Genomic DNA, 20,947 nt, shown 5'->3' on the forward strand with positions numbered 1-20,947 from the left:
TGCTTTTTCGCCCAAAACGAACAATCTGACCAAATTTGGTTGAAATCCGTGAAGGTCGATTACAGGTGACTCGGACACTTTGCGTGGAATGACCCACTTATAAAAATGGATTTCTGTCTGTTTGCTCGAATGTTCCTTATAGAATCGAAAACTACTGAACCGATCGGCGTGAAAATTTGCATATAGGGGTTTTTGGGGACAGGGAAGCACTACGCCGGGACTGGCCCCTGGTGAAATGTTTTCAAGTTGAAGAATTTGCTCAAAGAACGAATAATAACAATGAAACTGAATAATTCCAACAAAATCAGTTTTTCAACTTTGTGTACAATTGTCTCTTTCTTGTTTTTTGTCACGTGACCGATTTAATGGACATAAGATACCCGGGAATGGCGGAAAATGTCCTAAATAGTATTACCGTGAATAGAGAATAGTTTAAAGCAGTGCTAGTTGCGTTTGAATCAGCAGAACGTTTTATTTCGCACTTTTGCGATACACACGATATTCGTATATCGTAGCGATGCTACGAAGCGTGAATGTATGCGGCTCATTCGTATGTGACGAATTGAACCATTCGTTCTGGTCAATACTCGTGATAAAATTGCTTGCCGATGCTTGGTGTACATATTCATTTTTTGAATTCTCCAACCTCTATTAGCAAGACTTGCTCCTTTTGCTATTCGTTTGAAAGTACCACCGATAGCGTCACAAGAACCTTTCCCATCAGACGTAGCAAAAAAGTGCTATTCTGCTTTTAAACCATATTTTGACTTCAAATTCGCACACTAGCAAATTTTTTGTGTGTTTATAATGCTGCTCGATCTAACGTAAAATTGACATTTGTGAAATTAATAGAATTTTTCAATAAACTAATAGTTCTGATACAAACAATTGAACTTCTGTTATATCGTGGGTCAATACCTATAATATATATATATATATATATATATATATATATATATATATATATATATATATATATATATATATATATATATGGCATGGCATGAAATTCAGAAATAAAATCGTTGTTTCCTGGCATAGGTCAGTTACCATATACCATCATTATCATAAAACTCTTTAAGTATTATATTATCAGATTCATTGATGAGTAGATTACTGATATGGGTTTTTATTTGTAAAGTAAAGTGGTGCATTGAATTCTTCCACGATCTTATTTATCAACCACGATTTTGGAAGCACTGACAGTACTTTCTACTGGTCGGTCCTGTCAGTAATATCTGCATTAAACTTTTAATTGTAAAATCATTTTATCGAACGCGGCCTCCTTATTAGTATCGGATGACTTCAAGCCAAATACAATTTATTCGAACTGTTTGTGTGATCTCCGCTGATTTTTCCAAGCGATACTCCATACTTCTCATGTTCCTGGAAGAAATGGATGACACATTTAAGGTAGGAACGATACTGTTGAGTTTTTTCATATTCTAAGGTCCCTGGAATTGAACTGGTTCTTGAAATCTAGTTCTTGAAGAGAACGGATTGCTCTGCACAGTCGTCCGGCATCCTTGCGACGTGGCCGGCCCACCGTAGTCTTCCAACTTTCATCAGGTGTACGATGGAAACTTCTCCAAGCAGTGCCTGTAGCTCGTGATTAATATGCCTCCCCCACTCTCCGCTTTCCGTTTGTACTCCGCCAAAAATAGTCCGCAACACCTTTCGTTCAAATACAGCAAGTTCACGTATGTCTTTCGTAAGCAAAATTACTGTCTCAAGTCCGTAAAGGACTGCCGGTCTGATCAGCGTTTTGTACATCGTTAGGTTTGTGCGGCGGCGTATGCTCCTTGATCGTAGCGAATTCCAGCTTGATACTAGATCTCCTTACGCATATTATTGTCGGCGGTGACCAGAGATCCCAAGCAACAAAATGAGTTTCATTGTACTCTTATGGTGGTCTTCAAGACAAATTTTGGTCTTAAATGCCATCATAAGAGTATAATAAAACCCAAATTGTTACTTGGGATCCCAAATATATGAACTCATCATCCACTTCCAGTTCATCGCCGTCAATAATTACTATCCGTGGAAGCAAACGTTGCTTTCTCTGGAGCAATCTTCCTACCATATATTTGGTTTTCGACGCACCCTGTTCTTCTACCCTCCGTTTTTAGTCTTGTTAGTTTGCCTCAACTCTTGCCGCAACTCTCTGCGCAATTCGAAAGGACTCGAGAGTGTCCCCGAAACACGCAATTAGCACAGTACTCGCTCCAGGGTAGCTTTGATCAGCCGCTTCAGTTTGTCCGGAAAACTGCTGATGCTATTGACGTAATGATGGATATGGATTGTTAAGGGTTGTGGATTTTCCAAAATTTGGTTTCAACAGTTGCTCTGAATGGTGAATGACCAATTGGTTAAAACCACATCAAATAAAAATTAAAAAAAGTTGCTCTGAAAAATAAAATTCAGACAAATTTGTTAATAAAGTTGGAGGTTGCAGTGAAAGTTCTTACCATGTGTATCTTCTTCTTCTTTTTCTAGACCACTTGCTATAGTTCTTCGACTTTGGTTTGACCTGTTAATTGTACGCCGTTTTCTGTTAGAAATTCTTCTATATTTATTACGCAAATGTGCATCATTTCGTCTACATGAGGCTTAAATCCCAAAGTATTTTTTATCACTCTTGACGATAAGATACGTAGATTATCGCGACGGCATCTAGGATCGTCAATGCCAGCACAGCATCTTGACTTCTTAATGCGTGTTATATAGGTTTAATCCATGAAAATGAATATTGTTGAACTACTTTTCACAACTGTGTTCGTTTTATTTGGCTGGCGGTGTTATTATAGTAAGCTTTTATAGTTTAAAATTTATCTGTTGAAGCATCGTTAAAGTCATTAACAGCATTAAAAAAGTTTTATCGTTATGTAGATTCGAGTTATACTAAACAACAATATAGCTTTTTTTTAATAAAGAAGGTAGCAAGATAGAAACAAACAAGTGTAAGTATGATCAAGCATACGTTCGCTTTAATTTAAGGCTGTGGTTGATGGTCATTATTTTGCTATATAAAAAAATATAATAAAAATTCAAGCATTTTGAATCCCTAAATCACTCTACAGAAATACCATCCTACGCCCAAAATCACATTTAAATCAACACCTAAATGCGAACTGAAAAATCCATCAATCGTTTCGATTAACGAAAATCACCTTCGAAACCAGAATGATATTGAATTTCCACTAGAAACCACATCATCTCACCACTAAGTGGATTCGAATAGTGCGCATTTTCGTATTGGTTTTCAATTTGCATGAACAAAAAAAAAACCAGCAGCCGGGATTGTCCACCGCGAAACCAACCGATCGTTGGTTGTTCTTTCTCTGTAATATACGATCGGTTATAATTATATGTAGGGTACTAGTTGTAAGGCTTCTTTACAAACCCTCCCGAAACGGATTCGACCGAAGCTCGTCCGGTTATCAGATAGCGCCGACGCCGAGGAATTCGTAATGACGGTGCGGCGAGACACGTTTTTCCTTGCCCCTTATTTTTCCAATCTTAACTCCGTTCCATCACACCCCAGCCCACAGCAGCGTGCATTCAAGCGTGCATCAAGATGCCACACAATTTCGAAAACTCTTGGCCAAAAAAGCGGTCATCGCAAACAGCGCCGTGATACCTGTAAGGGGGTAATTTTTGGAATGAATATTTAATCATATAGAGTGTCACGTATTTTCCCGCTGCCAGGCTTCTCTCTCGTTCAGACGGAGCAATGAAGCGCAGAAAATGCATATAATTTCAAAATGCTTGTTTCTATAACGGCTGTACATTTATCGATTATGGCGATATTGTTTTTAAAAATAATTCCTCTAGCCATTAAAGAGTACTGAAACCGATTCTGCCATCGGAAAGTTTTGAAAATTTACCATAATTTTATCATTATCGCTGTTTCGTTACATGTCCTGTACAGGTGGAAGCTATGCGAGTGTGCATTGCACAAAGCTATAAATTTCGTTCATGTCCAAACACCGACTACGAAGCGTTTATCATCGGTATTGCACAACTGTGATACCTTTAACCTGATATTTTTTTCATTTGACGCCTTGGTTCTTCTCCCTAAGTATTCTCAAATGCCCATCGGGCTTATCCTATGCTATCCTCTATTCACACACCTTTCTACCTCGTAATCCCTAGGCTAGCTAGCCGCAATCGTGGCTCCCACGGAAGAAGAAGGGCCGAACCGGCCAGCATTAAAAGGGTGTAGTACGACGATTGAGGAGAAAAAAAAATGTACGGAAAATGCAATACCGTCCGGTACAGCTCATGTAGCGTGCTCTATTGTTATCTTGCGAATAGGAAAAGCTCTCTTTCTCTCTGTGAAGTCACTGAAGTTTAGTCACGAAATTACAAAACAAAACAATGAAGGCCGCTGTCAGGTGCCGTGCGCGGTGGATAAAATAGACACTTCTTAAAGCCCTCCTAAACGAAGCGAGACCCGGTTCTGGGTGGTGGATGTTTCGTGCCCTTTAAAGGATAAGAGATTATTCGATCACAGCACAAAAGTTGACTCGCTCCGCTCTGGGGAGGTGTTCCTTCGTACGTTTCCCAGTCACTGACTGACAACACAATCAAAGAGTGTTAGAGAGGAATAAGTAAGCAAATTTACTGGCTTAATTTTGATATCTTGTCGGTGAAAGGTTTTAATATATTTGTTTTTTCGTTAGTTTATTGTTGTTAATCATCAGTCTTGTACTCCACACCTGACCAGGGCCGTGGTGTTGTTCTGCCTAGGGAAATTATATGAAAAATTACAACTTCCACCCGATGATAGAATACTTTACGTTGCCCTTTCGCATCGTGACGATTTGGACAATTTGTAAAATGATGAATCATGAGCCGTGCTACGTAGCAGAGCACACCATTTCCTTTTCCATTTACCGATAGTCCATTGGCTTGCCCTTGTCGGCTTCATTAAAAAATAAATAAAAACTATGACCACTACTAAAATCAAGAAATTATCACGCAACACAAGAATCGTTGCAATCGTTTAAGCAAACGAATGCCAAACAACAACGCCAAGAACGCGGTGGCGATGAAACGGGAATATTACGAAGTAAAGGAAAATGGCAAATTTAAAATTAATTTAAAATCGCACGCCATTGCCTTTGGTAGTTTCTTTCTTTCGCTGCTATTAGAGACAACCGCGTAAGCTTGGTAAAATTTAAAAGAAAACAGCAAATAAGAACATGAAACATGGGCCAAAAACTGGTTATGATCATGTCTAGAGGGCACCCCGATACCTACAGGATCCCAAACCAGCTGAATCCGAAGGTTGATACCGTCGTCGACCGGTTATTGTAATTTCGTATCATCATGTTAGGCGCTGGCGGTTTATTCCGCTAAAAGAAGTGCCTCCGCTCCACTCGACGTTGTGGTTTTTTTTCCTCGAAGCCAAAAGTCACTCGATTCGAGGCTGTCGATTAGTTTAATTTTTTTGCAATTGCCAATTGGTACTAGTTGTTAGTAGTTTTAAACCCAACAATTAGTAGCGAAAGGATATTCGGCTCGAAGAATGTTGAATGTTGAAAATTTAAAATAGACAAAACTGAAACTGCACGGTCGTAGGTACATCGAAGCAGAAACCGAGCATAAACAACAATCATTTCAATCTGGTCAGGCAATAAATCTTGTGAACCTGGAATAAGCTTCTTTAAAAGAAATTAAACCAACGTGAGACTGTGTACGTTGGGGTGTTGAAATCAGTAAAGAAAACTTGAATGAAGGACGGAGAAGAGGCTTTTAAAAACTGTTTTGTAAACGTTTTTACACATCATAAAATATTTTGTTGACTGTATATTTCTGCCAGTTCCGACGTGGTCCAAGCTCACGCTATACAACTCGGGTTTTCTTTGCATTTTTTGCCCAATCGATGGCGGCTGTTCAGTAGCAGCGCGTGCAAATGGAGCCGAACTGAAAACGGGTCTCACGGGCCAGACGTCGTATGTCTTATAGCGATGCTTATGGTATAATAACATAAACGATGTTCAATACGGCACAGCGCAAAGGTCCTGAATGGATTTGCCATCGAAGTTGCAGCAACACCACAATAAGGAATGCTGAAAATTGAGCGTTCAACTCCGCCGGAGGCGGCAATTTAACCCTCTAACTTAGAAAGAGTTTCAGTTTCAGTTCCAGCTACGTGTAGTCATGGCAATTACGCGAAAAGAACAGCTAAACAACACTCAAACACAGGTCAGCTCGAAATTAAAATCAGGTGAATACGATCCGCTATGAAAGAAGCCCAGAGCCGCGAAAACTCAACAATCAATATCGCTGCTTTGCCGCCTTACTCACACACAAAGTTTTTCACGTTCCAGCCGAAGAGAATACTGACCTTCCCTAACTAGTCCGTTTATAAATAATGGATTGGCACAAGCCAACAAGAAAACAATGCTTATCATGGGGTTATTGCCAGCATACAGTAAAATATATTTATTGAATAAAGCAGCGCATGCCACATTCTTGTAGGCTCCTTGCCGAATTTAAGTTAAGAATCTAGATTTCAAATTTTAGCACCCATTCTACAGCTGTTAACAAAATCAATACCTTTCTTCCCACAAACCATCAAAGAGGGTTCCATTATCAAGTGGAATGATTAATGAATTAACTTGACTGCATTATTGAAATTTCTTGTTTCCCTCCGGCAGCGCCTGGGTAGCAAACTCCATTCAAAACCTCCAGCCGACCGAAAGTGTTCGATTGCATTGCCACTAATTGAATTTTACACCTTCTCTTGTCGCGTTACAGCAGGAAAAGGCTGCGCCCGAGCTGCAAAAGTGGAAGTGACAATTGACACATTCCTTTTGCCAGGGTTGCCTTGCAAGTGCTGCGTGGGATGTGGCAAAGAGTGGTCATCATCGCCAAACTGAAATAATCCCCAATAAACGAATTTCACTTCCTTGATCCATACTTCACGTTACATATCTTTCTCAATGAACGAAGGTCAACGCAAGACACAAGGGGCCACGCCGTGGTTCGTAGGTCCGCACTCAGGATGCTGGCCGGAGCAATCTGTCCGTCCCTAACGCCACTGCAGTTTGACTCTGGCTCTAATACGTAAAAGCTCTTTTGATTGTACACGAGAAGCTGTCATAATAACCATTGTCTCAGTTGATTGATGAATGTCTGATATACTACATTTTTCTGCTACTTTATTTTATCTCGTCCTCCGACTGTGTTCCGTTTGATGCCATTAACTATGCATAGGTACGACTGTATCTCCACTCTTGCTTTTTTTTCAGAACTTTTTCGGACATTCGGAGAGTTTATTGATTTTTATTTTATTGTGTTGTTACTGTTGTTGTCCACATATCCTATTCCTGGCCACATGTGAGCTCTGTTTACATCGATTGTGGCGGACACGTGCAAAGTGTACCATATATTTAATTTTTTGAGCAGTTCTCAGCTATTTTTGTGTTTTCAATGCATTTTAAGAAATGCATCGGTGGAAAATTTTCTCGTCTCCATTCCAAGAACTCGTGCCAAGCACCGTGGTCCGTTATTCGAGTTGTATGTAGTGTTCAAGAAACTTATTATGAAAAAATAAATTAGCTCTTTTCAACAACAAGTATTCAGCTAATTTTGTATTAATTTTAAAACATTAAACAAGACATGTTCTCCATACTTTTCTTTCCTGCTGCATTCTAAATTACCCACGATGAAACCTCTTGCCTGGTTAAGTCAAAAAAGTGGTACTGGTTCGTAATGAAGTTTCTTATGCAAGGCAAATTATAACGTCATGCTAAACGTTCAGCGTCGAGATGCGAGATTGGTGGTGTTAAAGACATAAAAGTTAAACTATACGCACACAAAAACCGATAATTATAATATGCAAGCTGTTTACTTAATGGCGATACTAAAAAATAAAATGAAGTGCAAAATACAAAAAAAAAACACCTGGATGTAATATGTCACAATAGACTGTTTAAAACAATTTATTTTACCTCTATTATCACTGGCGTTGGGCCAATGAAAGGCAAATTTTAATTTGAGATCACTACAAGTTGTGCACTTCGGCCGGTTTGGTATGTTCAGGAATATTCAAAAACATCAGCACAATTAAAAGGACACAGCCCTAAAGTAAAGACTCATATGCTGAGAATACTATTTCATTGTTGAAATAAAAAAACGTGAAGAGATATTTGTAGTTTATACAATGCCCACTTGCGCAGGATAATTTTACGACGTGGCCATTAATATTACAGTGTGTCTGTAACACTGAATGCAACATATGGAAATAAAAAGACATCGAAAATCTCTTCCCTGAACTACTGGTTGTAGTTAATCAAGATCGCGTGATAGAGCCGTCGGTTACTCATAGTAAAATTTTTATAAATTTTAACACCTCGCGATTTCTCAGCCCTTAGTGTTTGAAGTAAGACACGATTCAAAAGTTTGATTAAACTTGACGATCTTTGAATACAAAATTGTCATTTTTGTAACCAAATTTCAGTATTTTAAGTACCTTTTACAACAAGTTTAATTACATACATTACTAAGATTACTTGAAAACAAGAAAAAAAATTTAAAATATACAATGCGCTGTAATCGTTTGTGACATTAGTTTTTATTTATCGTTCTTCTCTTTATTGTAAATTTGTTTATTTGGGTCGTTAAATGAGGTAGACGATATCCGTGAAATTAAAGAAAAGACACTCTTTTCTTTTCTTCAATTTCAAGGATACCTTTTCCACTAAGACGCTCCAAAAATTTCAGTAGACGGTACACACTTAAAATTTTTTACTGAACACCGCAATTTTTTGACGAAATTAGCACTGCAATTTTTTGACGAAATTAGCACTGCAATTTTTTGACGAAATTAGCACTGCAATTTGTTGACGAAATTAGCACTGCTACTCCGAACGTTCAGCAATTCTAATTTCGTCAAAAAATTATGTTCGGCAAAAAAAATTTAGTCCAAATGAAAAATGAAAATGAAATCCATAAAATAAAAACAGAACCACAGACCGTTATTAATAAAATGAGCCATTAAAATGCCATCCCACGCTTCCGAGCCAATTTAAAAAAAAATCGTTGGACGAATTTTTGAGATACCATCATCCGGGGCGAGATTGTGCCAAAAAACATATGTTTTCGTTCTTTACCTCAGTATACAAACAATTTAGGAACTAAGTCGATTTCAAACCTGTCAATATATACTAAATTGTTCAAATAACAACTACCGTAGAGATGTGTTTAGTTACAATGAAACCTAATTTTACCGGAAGTGCTTGAACTTTGGCACAATCTCACCCCTTCTAGGTGGTGACATTGTGCCAAAAACAAAAATTTAAGCTAAAAACCTAAACAGGGAACATTAGCATAAACAATACATATAAATATCAATATAAAGTAGTTCATATGGGGCCGTCCATGAACTAGAGGTGGACTATTAGGGGTAGGGGGTCGGCCAAAAACAACGCATCATACAAAAAGTATGAACGAAAATAACCCGGGTAGGTCTGAAATAACTAAAAATGAGTTCGTAGTCAATGGACAGCTTTTATATAGCCAGTAGCGTTTCTAGGGTTAACAAGGGGGAGATATATGAATGGGTGTGTTCTGAAGGGGGCATACCTATTTGATCATTTAACAAAAGTTGCCATTACTTCGTTCGAGAACCCTCGGCCGCAGAACATGTGGCCCATCCCACCCCCCTCCCCCCTCCTTAAAACTGGCAGTTTATACACCGTATAATATATTCGTCTTATATTAGAGTGTTTATTCAATGCATCTGAAATTTCCAGAGAAATAGTAAAAATTAGTTTAAATTATTTAGCAGACCTATGATGCTGTTTGCTCCAAAATAGATGATGCAATCTAATCTGTCAAAATATTGTGCTCAATAGTAAAGAATGTGAGTGTACTGGTGTATACTGACGTATTTTTGTTGTGTAAGTGAAATCCACAAAATGGATCGATCATTATGGCTTGGCACAAGTTTGGGAGCAACCGGGAACTCCTGACGATCCAAAATATAACTATGAGCCGTCTTTAGAATGTTTGGAATTTCTTGCTTAATTTTCTATTAAGTTGCATTGCACAACGATCTATTTCGACAATAAGAAAAAAATTGACTACGGTGGATCTTCGCCCACTTTCCGGACATAGGCATGAAAAACCAGCATTAGTACCAATCTTGATACAAATTACGTTGAAACTAACACTTGGGATCAACATTTATGGATTATCTCTTCGTAATCGACAAAAATAATGTAAGAAAACCACTATTTTCACTATTTTTTTCAAAAATAAGATTCCTCTTGGATTTTCTATCCGCTTTGAGTATGACGAAGAACATCAGCCAGCAGATCAGCAGATTACTCGGAGTAAAAACATCGAAATTTGAGCTTTGATTCAAATTATTTGCACTTTTTTGTACAAGTTGAATAGCTCGTGTACACGGCATAATGAGTACATGCATAATTTTTTGTAAACAATTGTGTTTGCATTCATTTCCTCAGCGACGATATTTTGTTTTTGTATGACTGCTATTTGTCTCTGCCGCCGAGAAGATAGACTGTTATCTACTCGGTTAGTGCGATAGGAAACAGACAGTTTTTCCCCAAACAAAACTAACAGTAAACACAAAACTAGGTATTAGACCACCTAGTATAAGGGTGCGCCAGTAGTTTAGTCAGTAAAACATTCGGATAGCAACACCAGTTTTCACACCAGGTACTTCCTCACTTTCCGAAAAAGAGTTCACGTATTGATCGCGTACAGCTTGCTTGCGTATGCTTGCCTTACTCTAATTTTGATGGGGAACAAGCGGCACCTGTACAAATTTTTAGTTCGTCACCTAAGCTTCAAGGTGATTCTGATTTCATGTTTTCACTCGCCCCATTCTACCCTATTGGCTTGTGAAGCTAAGGAAGCCCTAGATACTTGCGGTCTTCTGCAAAAATGTGTGCTTTCAGTGAATCGATAATTGCCTAGAATAATGTATTCTGGTAAAACGCAAGTAACAAAATCCAATTATGAAAAACTAATTTTTAAAGAACTTTACAGTGATATGTACGACGAACGTAAAACGTAAATCTAAACATATGCTCGCTGTACTCTAATATGGGTGAATGGGGACAAGTAGCACCTATACAAGTTTATAGCTCCAAAAACTTCAGTCAATCATGGCAACCAAATCGTCCGAGCCAAACAAATTTATCGAACTCAAAAAAGCCACAGCAAGTTTACACAAGGACATCGCTTTCCTGAAGAGATGTCTAAAACAACACTTAACCCCAGTTAGTCATCAACCCCAAACGAACCCCTTTACACATTATTAAACGCATTGAGTCGCAGTGGATGAAGGAGAGCATTAAGACCCTTTACAGCAAATTGAACATTTAAACTTTGGAATGCTATCACCTCCATCTAAAACTGGCGAAAGAATACCCCCTCAGGTTCCTACTGTTTCTAACAAAAGTTGAAATCGCCCAGGAATGTGAATCCGAGAGAAAGATAAAGATAGAAAAGTTTGAGTAACTACTCCAACGCAACAACAACACACGACAAGAAAAGCCCAAGGTTCACCTACTAAACAATTTTGTAGTCAACAGGTCATCACAACAATTCACCGACGAACAGATCAACGCGCTCAACATGAGACTAAACTACACAGTAACAACGACACCAAAAATCGAGAGTACTATCATCGACATGGAAACAGCAGTTAGCATCTGTAATCTTCAACCCTCCCAAACCACGCCAGAACAACTATCGCCAAGGTCATCAAGGAGAATCATCATCCAAAGAAGAGGAACCCTGAAGTCCGCATCGTCAAGGAACTGAAAGAAAAACCAGTATACTACGTGAAGGCAGACAAAGGAAACAAGGTGGTTATAATGGACAAAGAGAATTACGATAAACAGACGCTAGAGAAAAACAGCAACACCAAAGAACCGAACCACTACCCGAAATAGTTAAACGAGTTAATCACACAATTAAAGAATGTCAACCAGCGCTGCAAATCTGCATCGGAAAACTATGGACATCAAACCCTACATTACCCAGAATTGAAGGACAACCCACAATACCCAAACCAGGAACGGAAACGCGGAAATAATCACGGCAAACAGATCACCCACGGGAAAGATTACCAAGTGATTGGTAACCGAGTTCCAAAGAATGCCAGTAAAATTCCCGAGTCGTTCTGTCAGCAGCACATGAGAATTCGTCGAGCACCTAAAAACATCGGGAGAACTATCAGCAGACGACATAATGGTCTCTTTCGATGTTACAGCCTTATTCTCAAGTGTCCCCGTGAAAGAATCAATAAGCCTCTTGGAAGACTGGTTATTAAACCAACATGAGGACAACGCATGGAGAAAACAGGTGGGAGGTTATTTAAAGCTTGTGTGATACGTTTGTGTATGGAGAAGAACTACTTCACATTCAGAAACAACTATTACAAACAGTTGGAAGGTGCACCGATGAGCAATCCATTATCACCGTTCCTTTGTGAGCTGTTCATGGCTAACATTGAAAGCAAACTGGAACAAAACAAGGTGCTCCCAAAAAGATGGTGGCGATACGTCGACGACGTTTTCAGTATAAGCAAAAAAGAAGAACTGAGAACCATTCTAGCAGCCATGAATGACACACACAGGAACAGACACTTTACATATATAATGCTTTACAGCTTCGCACCGGATAGAGATAGAAATGTAATTCCTTCGGAAAAATTGCTTACTTTTGCATTTTCCAGGTACATTCTCTGCGGAAGAAATAGTTGAGTACATATATTTTAAGTTTTGTTATGAGCAGTAACGGTCTGAAGTCATTTTGGCCCGCGGTTTTCAAAGGGATATCGAATTTGGCAGCCACCATGCGTACGTCTGTGCGTGACTGTCTATACTCTATGGTTGCTGGATATAGCTTAGCTTAGCTTAGCTTAGCTTAGCTTAGACTGATTGCACATATCAATGGTTGCACTCAGCGATTGATCCGAATCAGTGAAATTGTACAATGAATCAAACGAATGTGGTTGGGAGTGGCCGGTCATTCTCACTGTGCAAAATTCAGTGACTCGATATATGAAGGATCAATAACTGCGCCGGCCACGTCCTTGCAATCAGGTGGGATTGGGGAAGGAGTGTTAGTGTAATCTTTGTTGTTTTAGGGACCGTGTTAACCTCTGCATCCCAGCAAAGATTACAGGAAGGAGTTAAATTTTGTTAGTAAGGTAGGTTTCGTTGGACGGGATTCACCTTGATAAGTGATGTGATCGTTTGTTTTTTTATAAAGATATTATTATGTATTTTTTAGCGTTATTCTTATATTCGACCTTTATTGAGCCGGCCGTTTCGAAAAGCTTGTTTAAGATAATTTAGTTATGTCGACAGATTTATGTTTGCAGATAATTTAAACCAACAGTCGAAATGTTGTTGGGCCCTTACCGATACATATTGTCATATTGTAGCAAATTGAACTCCAAACAGCCGGCCGTAGGGAGTTTTGCTATATTTTCATATCCACGATATAAAAACCCTGCAATAAGCTTTCGAAAGTACAATAAATGAGCGAAAGGAGGGACCAAGGGATATACAGGTTCATGTTTATGAAAAAAATATCCTTGAAAGTGTAGCCACGTACAGATTCAGCAAAGACACAAGAACTAGACTGAGCATAGTAGAAGGTTCGCATATATACCGCAAAGGACGATACTACTAACGCCTTCTCTTATCCCAAGGGAGTTACCACTGCTTATAAGTGTTAGTGATCGCCCGGGAATGCCCGGGAACGCCGAAAAGTATTCAAAATAATATTACCACGAAAAGGGCCTGCGAACCGAAAAATATCCTTTCCGACATAACTTTCTATGCGCACGCCAATACCGAAAATCAGCACCAAAGGAAATACTTCTTTCAATGAATTATCCGATTTACATATTCAACGAACAAACGAAATTTTTGATAATTGAGTGTCGATACTTTCTATGTTTCGAAACGTAAGCTTTACTAAAATAGATCAACATATCTTGCATATATTGTCAATATGCATTTTATAATTATTTCATGTTATTGCAAATCTGGCATTGGTTTTCAAAAGACCACACAATGCACGCAAAAGGGTTGATTATGCGACCGTCCGAAAACCAATGCTATCAGACTAAATACCGTTAGATTATACAAGACATATAACAATCAAGTTGCCGTCCATGGTTCATACGACATAAATTAGTTAATATACTAGACATGGCTTGGATGCGGCAAATTTTCTCACTACAGAATGCTGGAAGAAAAATCATGTTAGGTATAAAAAAGAAAGTAGAACCTATCTTGTTTTGCTGGCAACAGAGAAACAAATTTTTGTGATGTTTTCTCTTCCTCTTTCTTGTTTGAATCGTAATGTGCTACTCATCCCGTCCAATTGACATTAACACCAATGAACAGCAGTGAAAAAATGGCTGGACATCGCAGAACTTTTATTTCTAATTTTCACAATAAGATGCACTTTTATGATCTAAACTTTATATTTTCCACGCGCGACATATTCAGATTATACGTATCCAACAAGTTCCAACATAACAAATTGTAATAAAACACTTTAATTTGCTGATATACTGCAGCCTACCGAATATGTGTCCTCTATGGTTGCTGGATATACTCGAAAAACTCCTGAAAACAGTCACTCACAACAGATTGATGGAATACACAGTACGGCCGGGTACGCCCGGACTTCTAATAATCAATTCAGCTTCCGGAAATGGAAGTCCATGGTGGAACTCGGCCAGTGTCCGAGAGAGCCGGGAAACCATCGAAGCAGAAGTAGTGGGGCGATATTCACTGTGCTAGGATAACAATAAATGTCAAGGAAACCTTCAACAGTACTAGCTGATGTGCCATCACCGTAGCGCTACACAGAATAATGGTACCGGACTATTTGTGCAAATTTTGAGGCGTAATTTTTTGGATCGGGTGTTGATCTATGAGATACGAGTGGTGAAAAAATCCATCAGGATCACGGCAGCATTTCAAGTTTCCAAGGTGTCGAGATTATTGAAACGATCACTGGAAGATATATTTACGACCGAGGCCATAGTCACGATTAGAAATTGATTGGAGCAAAACTCCAGCTAGCCCGCCACAAGACGGCAGTACTAATCGTCAGCGACCGTAAAGCAGCGCAGTAGATACAAACAACCGTCGGATAGCACGTCATAGCTTCGCAACGCATGCTGAAATACCCTGAAGTGATATTTGAAGTCTTGTTAAGCTTTAACAGACTGCGGAGATGCGTCCAGGGATGCGCTAGATAGGATATTGCAGAACAACACCAAGGAAAACAAGTAGTAGGAGGTGTCTGCTGGGCAGTATATATTTGTTCTAGTTGGGACAATGGTCAAGTGGCAGCAGCAATGGGTCACATCGGTGAACGGTAGATGAGTCCATAGCCTAATACCGAATCTTTCAGCTCGGGCAAACAAGACACATGACGATGCTAACGTTCACCTGACGCAATTTCTGTCTGATCACTGCTGCACCAGATATCGATTCACACTCGCGCAGTTACCACACTGCTCGGAATGCAGAAAGGAGCATGAACTGTAACGCAGATTTTGTCGGAAGCTGCAAATTAAGTGAACAGATGGGCAGCGACTGAGCAACGGCAAGTTGTGACAAGTGACCGAGAAGGTTTGTTTGGGTATCGGAATCGGGAGATACTCCATCGTCGGGGAACTCTCCGTAGGAGTAAATTAAAATCATTGCCGGGATTCATTTGGGTAATAAATACAATCTAAAAACGGAAAGTGATGGCTATGAAGGGATGTATGCTAAGTCGGTCGCCGAGGATCGATCATGAATTTTTCATTCTGTTCCTATAGAAAGTTTTCCATCAGACTCTCAGCGTACAGAATGTTTGCAGATTCTATTCTACGAGTCTACTAGTTATACGAATCATTACCTTTCGAGTTTCAAACGAACATGCAGTGGAAACAGACTTAGTACCAATGTTAAACAGCTGAAATAAGTGAAAGGTGGTGATGTCGTACTGCGGCGAATACACATTGTTAATAGACATTAATAGTTCGTTTCATTAGACACATTTTGTTGTGTCATCGCAGTGGTTAAAGGAACACCGATTGCTGTATAATACCAATGAAAGCAGCCAGCTCCGGTGCAGTTACGTATCAAAACGTTGCACTATGAGGTGTCAATCACTGCAGTTTGAAAACGATTATATGAAATTTTATGTTGTACGTAATCGCAATGATTAAAATTCATTTTAGCTTATAATTAACATACATAATATATTTCTCATCCGTGTTTGTCAAAGGTTTATTGGTGCACCTTCACCATCCTGTTACTAATAAATTAAGTTTAATTGGAACAAAATAATTTAAAAAGAAACTTGACGATGAGAAACCATCCAAACAGGGAGAAATCAAAAATCTACAAACCAAATCAGGCAAGGTCACACCACCACACCATCTTTCAACAGTCTGTAACGATTAACAATATTTGTGTGTTATGATAAATAATATTCGTAATCCTTCGCTGACCTCGGATTCTTAATGGCAGTATAAATGCAATCATTTGCTCTCGTACAATGAAAGAAATCTATCTATAGAGTTGTCCAGTAAAATTCTGTTCAAAATACAATACAAAATTACTATGAAGTAAAGATTCTTACTTTCACTAACGAGCTTTAATTTACGATCCAGAAGGGGGGAACCCCAATTAGCACGCCAACTCAATGAGACGTTCCATTTACCGCTCAGGAGATAAACCCGATCAACACTTTTGATATTTCAATCGATTGTATCTGCACAAGCAGCAGTCGCCGTCACGTCAGTCGGTCGGTTAGTTTAGTCTTCTCCCCTGCGACCTCGCAGCCTAGTTGGAGAATCCGCGCTGGGCCGGCCAATTACACGATTAGGCAACTCGCGGCGGACATGAAATTAGAACTGACAAAACACACACTGTAAACCTTAAACTCGGCGACATGGCAGCTCGGGTCGGGTAGCATCAAGACCTTCATCTAGATCGCCGGTGCCAATACAAGCTGGGACTGCCACTGTATCCAGCCGGAGCGCACCGAAAAACCGTTCTCTGCACGCCAATAGTATTAAGCAAGAGCGACGTACAACTGCACAGCTGCGAGTACTAATCGCCGTTTAGATACTCTTTTCGTTTGTTAGCATGTTGCCTGTCACCGTTTTGTCACTTGTCGTTTCCATTCCAACATTTGATCGCGTAAGATCTCAAAAGTAGCGCGAAAATATCGTTCAAATGCCGATGTCAAAACAATAACAGCGGTCGGTTCGGTTTCGGATTCGAGTAACATGTTTTTTGTAATATTTTTTTTTTTTGGTCGGAACGAACTCGCAAAATTTTATTTTTTCTTCATTCGATCAAACAAAGTTGGGGGGAAAAGTTTCTTTTGCGGTATCGAACCTTCATTCTTCTATTATATTTACTGTAACATTACATTACTGTTACCATTCACCTATGAACGAGCTCCGAGTGATGTCCAGCTTCGTGAGGATGATGAATAGTCTACACACGAATCAACATGATACATATCAGCTTCAAGGTTGTGACAGTCCGAAATGTGTGTTCCGTGTTTCTATGGATGCTGCTGCCAGGGGAAGCTGTTTTCACACGAAAACTAATGGCGTCTGGGCAGAAATGGTTTAATGTTTTCACACAAGAGATGGTGCAACAAAAATTTCGAACAGATTCCAGTTAGTAAAGTATATCAATGATTATTTGGATGATTTCCTTGGTTTACTTGCTCTATGTTTCTAATTTTTATTTCTTACTTCAGCTACAGGATGTTACGAAACTTGATAAAACAAGAATGCAAGCCAATTAATTTTGAAAATTTATTAGTATAAAATACAGTAATACTATTCAGCTATGCTGCTTCCGGGTGACCGAATCCATGCCTGGGTTTCCGTTTAACTTCTGCCATCAGGTTCTATACAGCCATCTCGTCTACGTTGTTTACCGCAGAACGCCAGTTTACCTTAAACTACGTTCTCGTTCATTGGGTTAAGCTCTGGCATGTTAGGAAGGTTCTTCTTTTTGGACACAGCCTGCAAATTGTTGGCGGCATACCACTTCGCCGCCTTTATTCTGTAATGCCAGCATACCAAATCCGGCCAAAATAGCACGGAATAATCGTGTTACTTCAGGAAAGGAACCAGAACCAGTTTTTCCAGGCACTTGTTTAGATAAATTTTCTGGTTGTGAAGGTCCCACATTTCGAAACACAGGTACAGATAAGAAGACACTTAAAAATTTCTGTTCCCTTTTCCACTGGACTCCTGCCCAGAATGTTGTTTGAATTCTGCCTTAACTAAAGTTTCGTCGTTTATTACCACGCAATCGAACTTCTGGTATAATATTTTGTCTATCGTCGCAAATTGGAGTCACTACCTTTTTCTAAACCGACAGTCGGAACGGAGAGGTTGTGGTTCCACTTGAAAGCGCTGGCGACTCTTTTTATTGTCACTGCGGTTTCCGGCTATCGATTTTCCTTCGCACCTGGTTGGCTGTCGACAAAAGTTCTCAAAACAATTTCATTACGTTGATTAACTTGGTCACTTTTAACGATTTTACTAACGTGACATGCGCCTCTTGCCTCTGCCTCTTGGGGTGGCCAGATTTTTTATCTGCACAATAAAAAAGTACGTCAAGTTTAACGCAATATAACATAGGTACTATTAGCACACAATAATACATTTCCAATTTTCGAAGGCAATGAATCTAGATTCTCATGCTCACAATTTCAAGTATAAAAATTATTTTAAGTACCAGCAAATTAAAATGATTTTTTTAGTGAATATGTATTACCCATCAAGCCTTTTCGAATCAGCTCAAACTGCGGGTTTATAGTATTTTCCATATGAATGAATGAAACTTAATTGCTGTACTTGATTGCCTAACCTTTGCAGCCCATCGTGCATTGCGTAATTGTTTCTAAACAGGTCCGCTGTGATTGGTAGCTTCTAGAACTTGAAGGCATACGAAGGCAAGCTCGTATTATTTCTCAATTTCAAATCAGCAAAAAAAACGAAAACCTTCCGGCAAACTGTACTGTTACATGCTGAAAACGATTACGAATAGATAGTAATAACAGTGTTTCGTTAATTTGCAGGTACCGTCAACGCCAACGGTGAAACGAAACGCCAGCGGACATCGTACACGCGCTACCAAACCCTGGAACTGGAGAAGGAGTTCCACTTCAATCGATACCTGACCCGCAGACGACGAATCGAAATCGCCCATGCCCTCTGTCTGACGGAGCGGCAAATAAAGATCTGGTTCCAGAATCGCCGGATGAAGTGGAAAAAGGAGCACAAGATGGCTTCGATGAACATTGTTCCCTATCACATGTCACCGTACGGACATCCGTATCAGTTTGATATTCATCCGTCTCAGTTCGCACATCTTAGTGCATAGGACGCGTGGCACTTTTCGGGTACTGGTTAGAGACTCAACCAGCTCTATCAGGAACAATATCAGGGATATCAGAATAATCAGGACAGCGTACTGTTCGGTGGGAACACGACGCCGTCCGATTCAACCAAGTATAACCAAGAGTTTTGATTATCCCCGGACTGACATGAGAATTGCGCAATTCTTGAAGCTCAGCTGCCGAGGATCTGCAAAACCGCTGCTTTGTATAATTGTGTACAGTATAGTGATATTCCTGGTACAAACTGATGTGAGCTGCCGTTGAGATACTCATCGCATAATACGAAGTTGTAAAATTCTTTCTTCGATTTTATCGTGTAAATCGTATCAATTGATTCTAGTGTGTAAATACATGTTTGGTAAATTCGAAGAAAGAATCAATTTATCTCTTCTCTAATCAGTATTCGAAAAGCAAGCTCCGCGTAACGTGGAGCATGTCTTCTAGTGTGTAAGATATAGATCCGTCAGGCGGGCTCGCGGAAGGCAGCTTTTTGACACGCAGTATTAGCATCGAAACGGTGGAAATACATTTTGGTTAGGAGAATTGAACCACCCTTCTGCTATATTTATAGTAGACACGTTCGTGATAATAGAGCGTGACAAAAAGTTACCGCTTCCGAAGAACGAGCTCCGTTTGATTGCTTTCCCATAATTTTACCGAACGCCTTGCATGGAATGGACTTGCATGGAAGTTGAACGTTAACCCTAGACATTAGCGAGGACACCAACCGTCGGACTTGCTGTTTATGGGGTAAGGTTATGGGAAAGAAGCATACATGATAAAAACAAAATCGTACTCGTTCAGCTTTCCATTTTGTTGCCAATTTCAATAGTATAGTAATGAGTCCTTCTTTTTTTTGTTCGTTCGTAACGTAAACTACAGTATAGATAAGTTCGTTTTCGGGAAGCAGTGGAGAAATTTTATTTTTAAACAATAACGAATGATATTGATCTGAGATACGACACTTAATAAATTATAATTCAAGAGTTAGGTTCATGCTCATTACGACATATTGTACATATAAAAACTATTGACATTTCTAATTTATTTAATTGAATAAATAGTACTATTATTATGAGTAGGTTTAAGTAGTTAAATAACAACCAGCAAAAGATGCAATATTCAAGTTTGGTATAATCCAATTTTTTAAATCGCAAAAATCTAGTATTTTAGCGGATCTATTTATGTTTATATTGTTTATCCGACCTTTCCGAAGCTAGCTTTTGTTACCTATATTATGGATCAGATCAGATAGTCTCCGTCATTGCAGGCTGTATTACAACAATATCGACAAATTCGGATTACACAGGGATTATTTTAAAGCGCATGATCTTTCTAGATGTTCAAAATTTATTATTCATGGTTTTAAAATCAGTCATCGGTCGCCAGTGAATGGTCTCATCATTCGGCGGTTAATGAATTTTCAACAAAAAGCTATAAACGAGTGTAACTGTAGAGCCCTAGGACTTAATAAACAATTCTGTTTAAAACTACTGCA

The 20,947-nt window shown here is 39.2% G+C and overlaps 1 protein-coding gene across 1 annotated transcript in view; it reads left to right on the plus strand.

Annotated features, from left to right (window-relative positions):
* The window catches only part of LOC128733110 (homeotic protein deformed-like), a 108,624-nt gene that overhangs the window by 23,186 nt on the left and 64,491 nt on the right, over positions 1 to 20,947 (plus strand). Inside the window, exon 3 of the mRNA XM_053826730.1 lies at positions 19,129 to 19,425. Within this exon, the coding sequence (XP_053682705.1) occupies positions 19,129 to 19,425 (297 nt within the window). The remainder of the gene's footprint in view (positions 1 to 19,128; positions 19,426 to 20,947) is intronic.

This window comes from Sabethes cyaneus, chromosome 1 (assembly GCF_943734655.1).
Source record: "Sabethes cyaneus chromosome 1, idSabCyanKW18_F2, whole genome shotgun sequence".
Lineage (NCBI taxonomy): Eukaryota > Metazoa > Arthropoda > Insecta > Diptera > Culicidae > Sabethes > Sabethes cyaneus.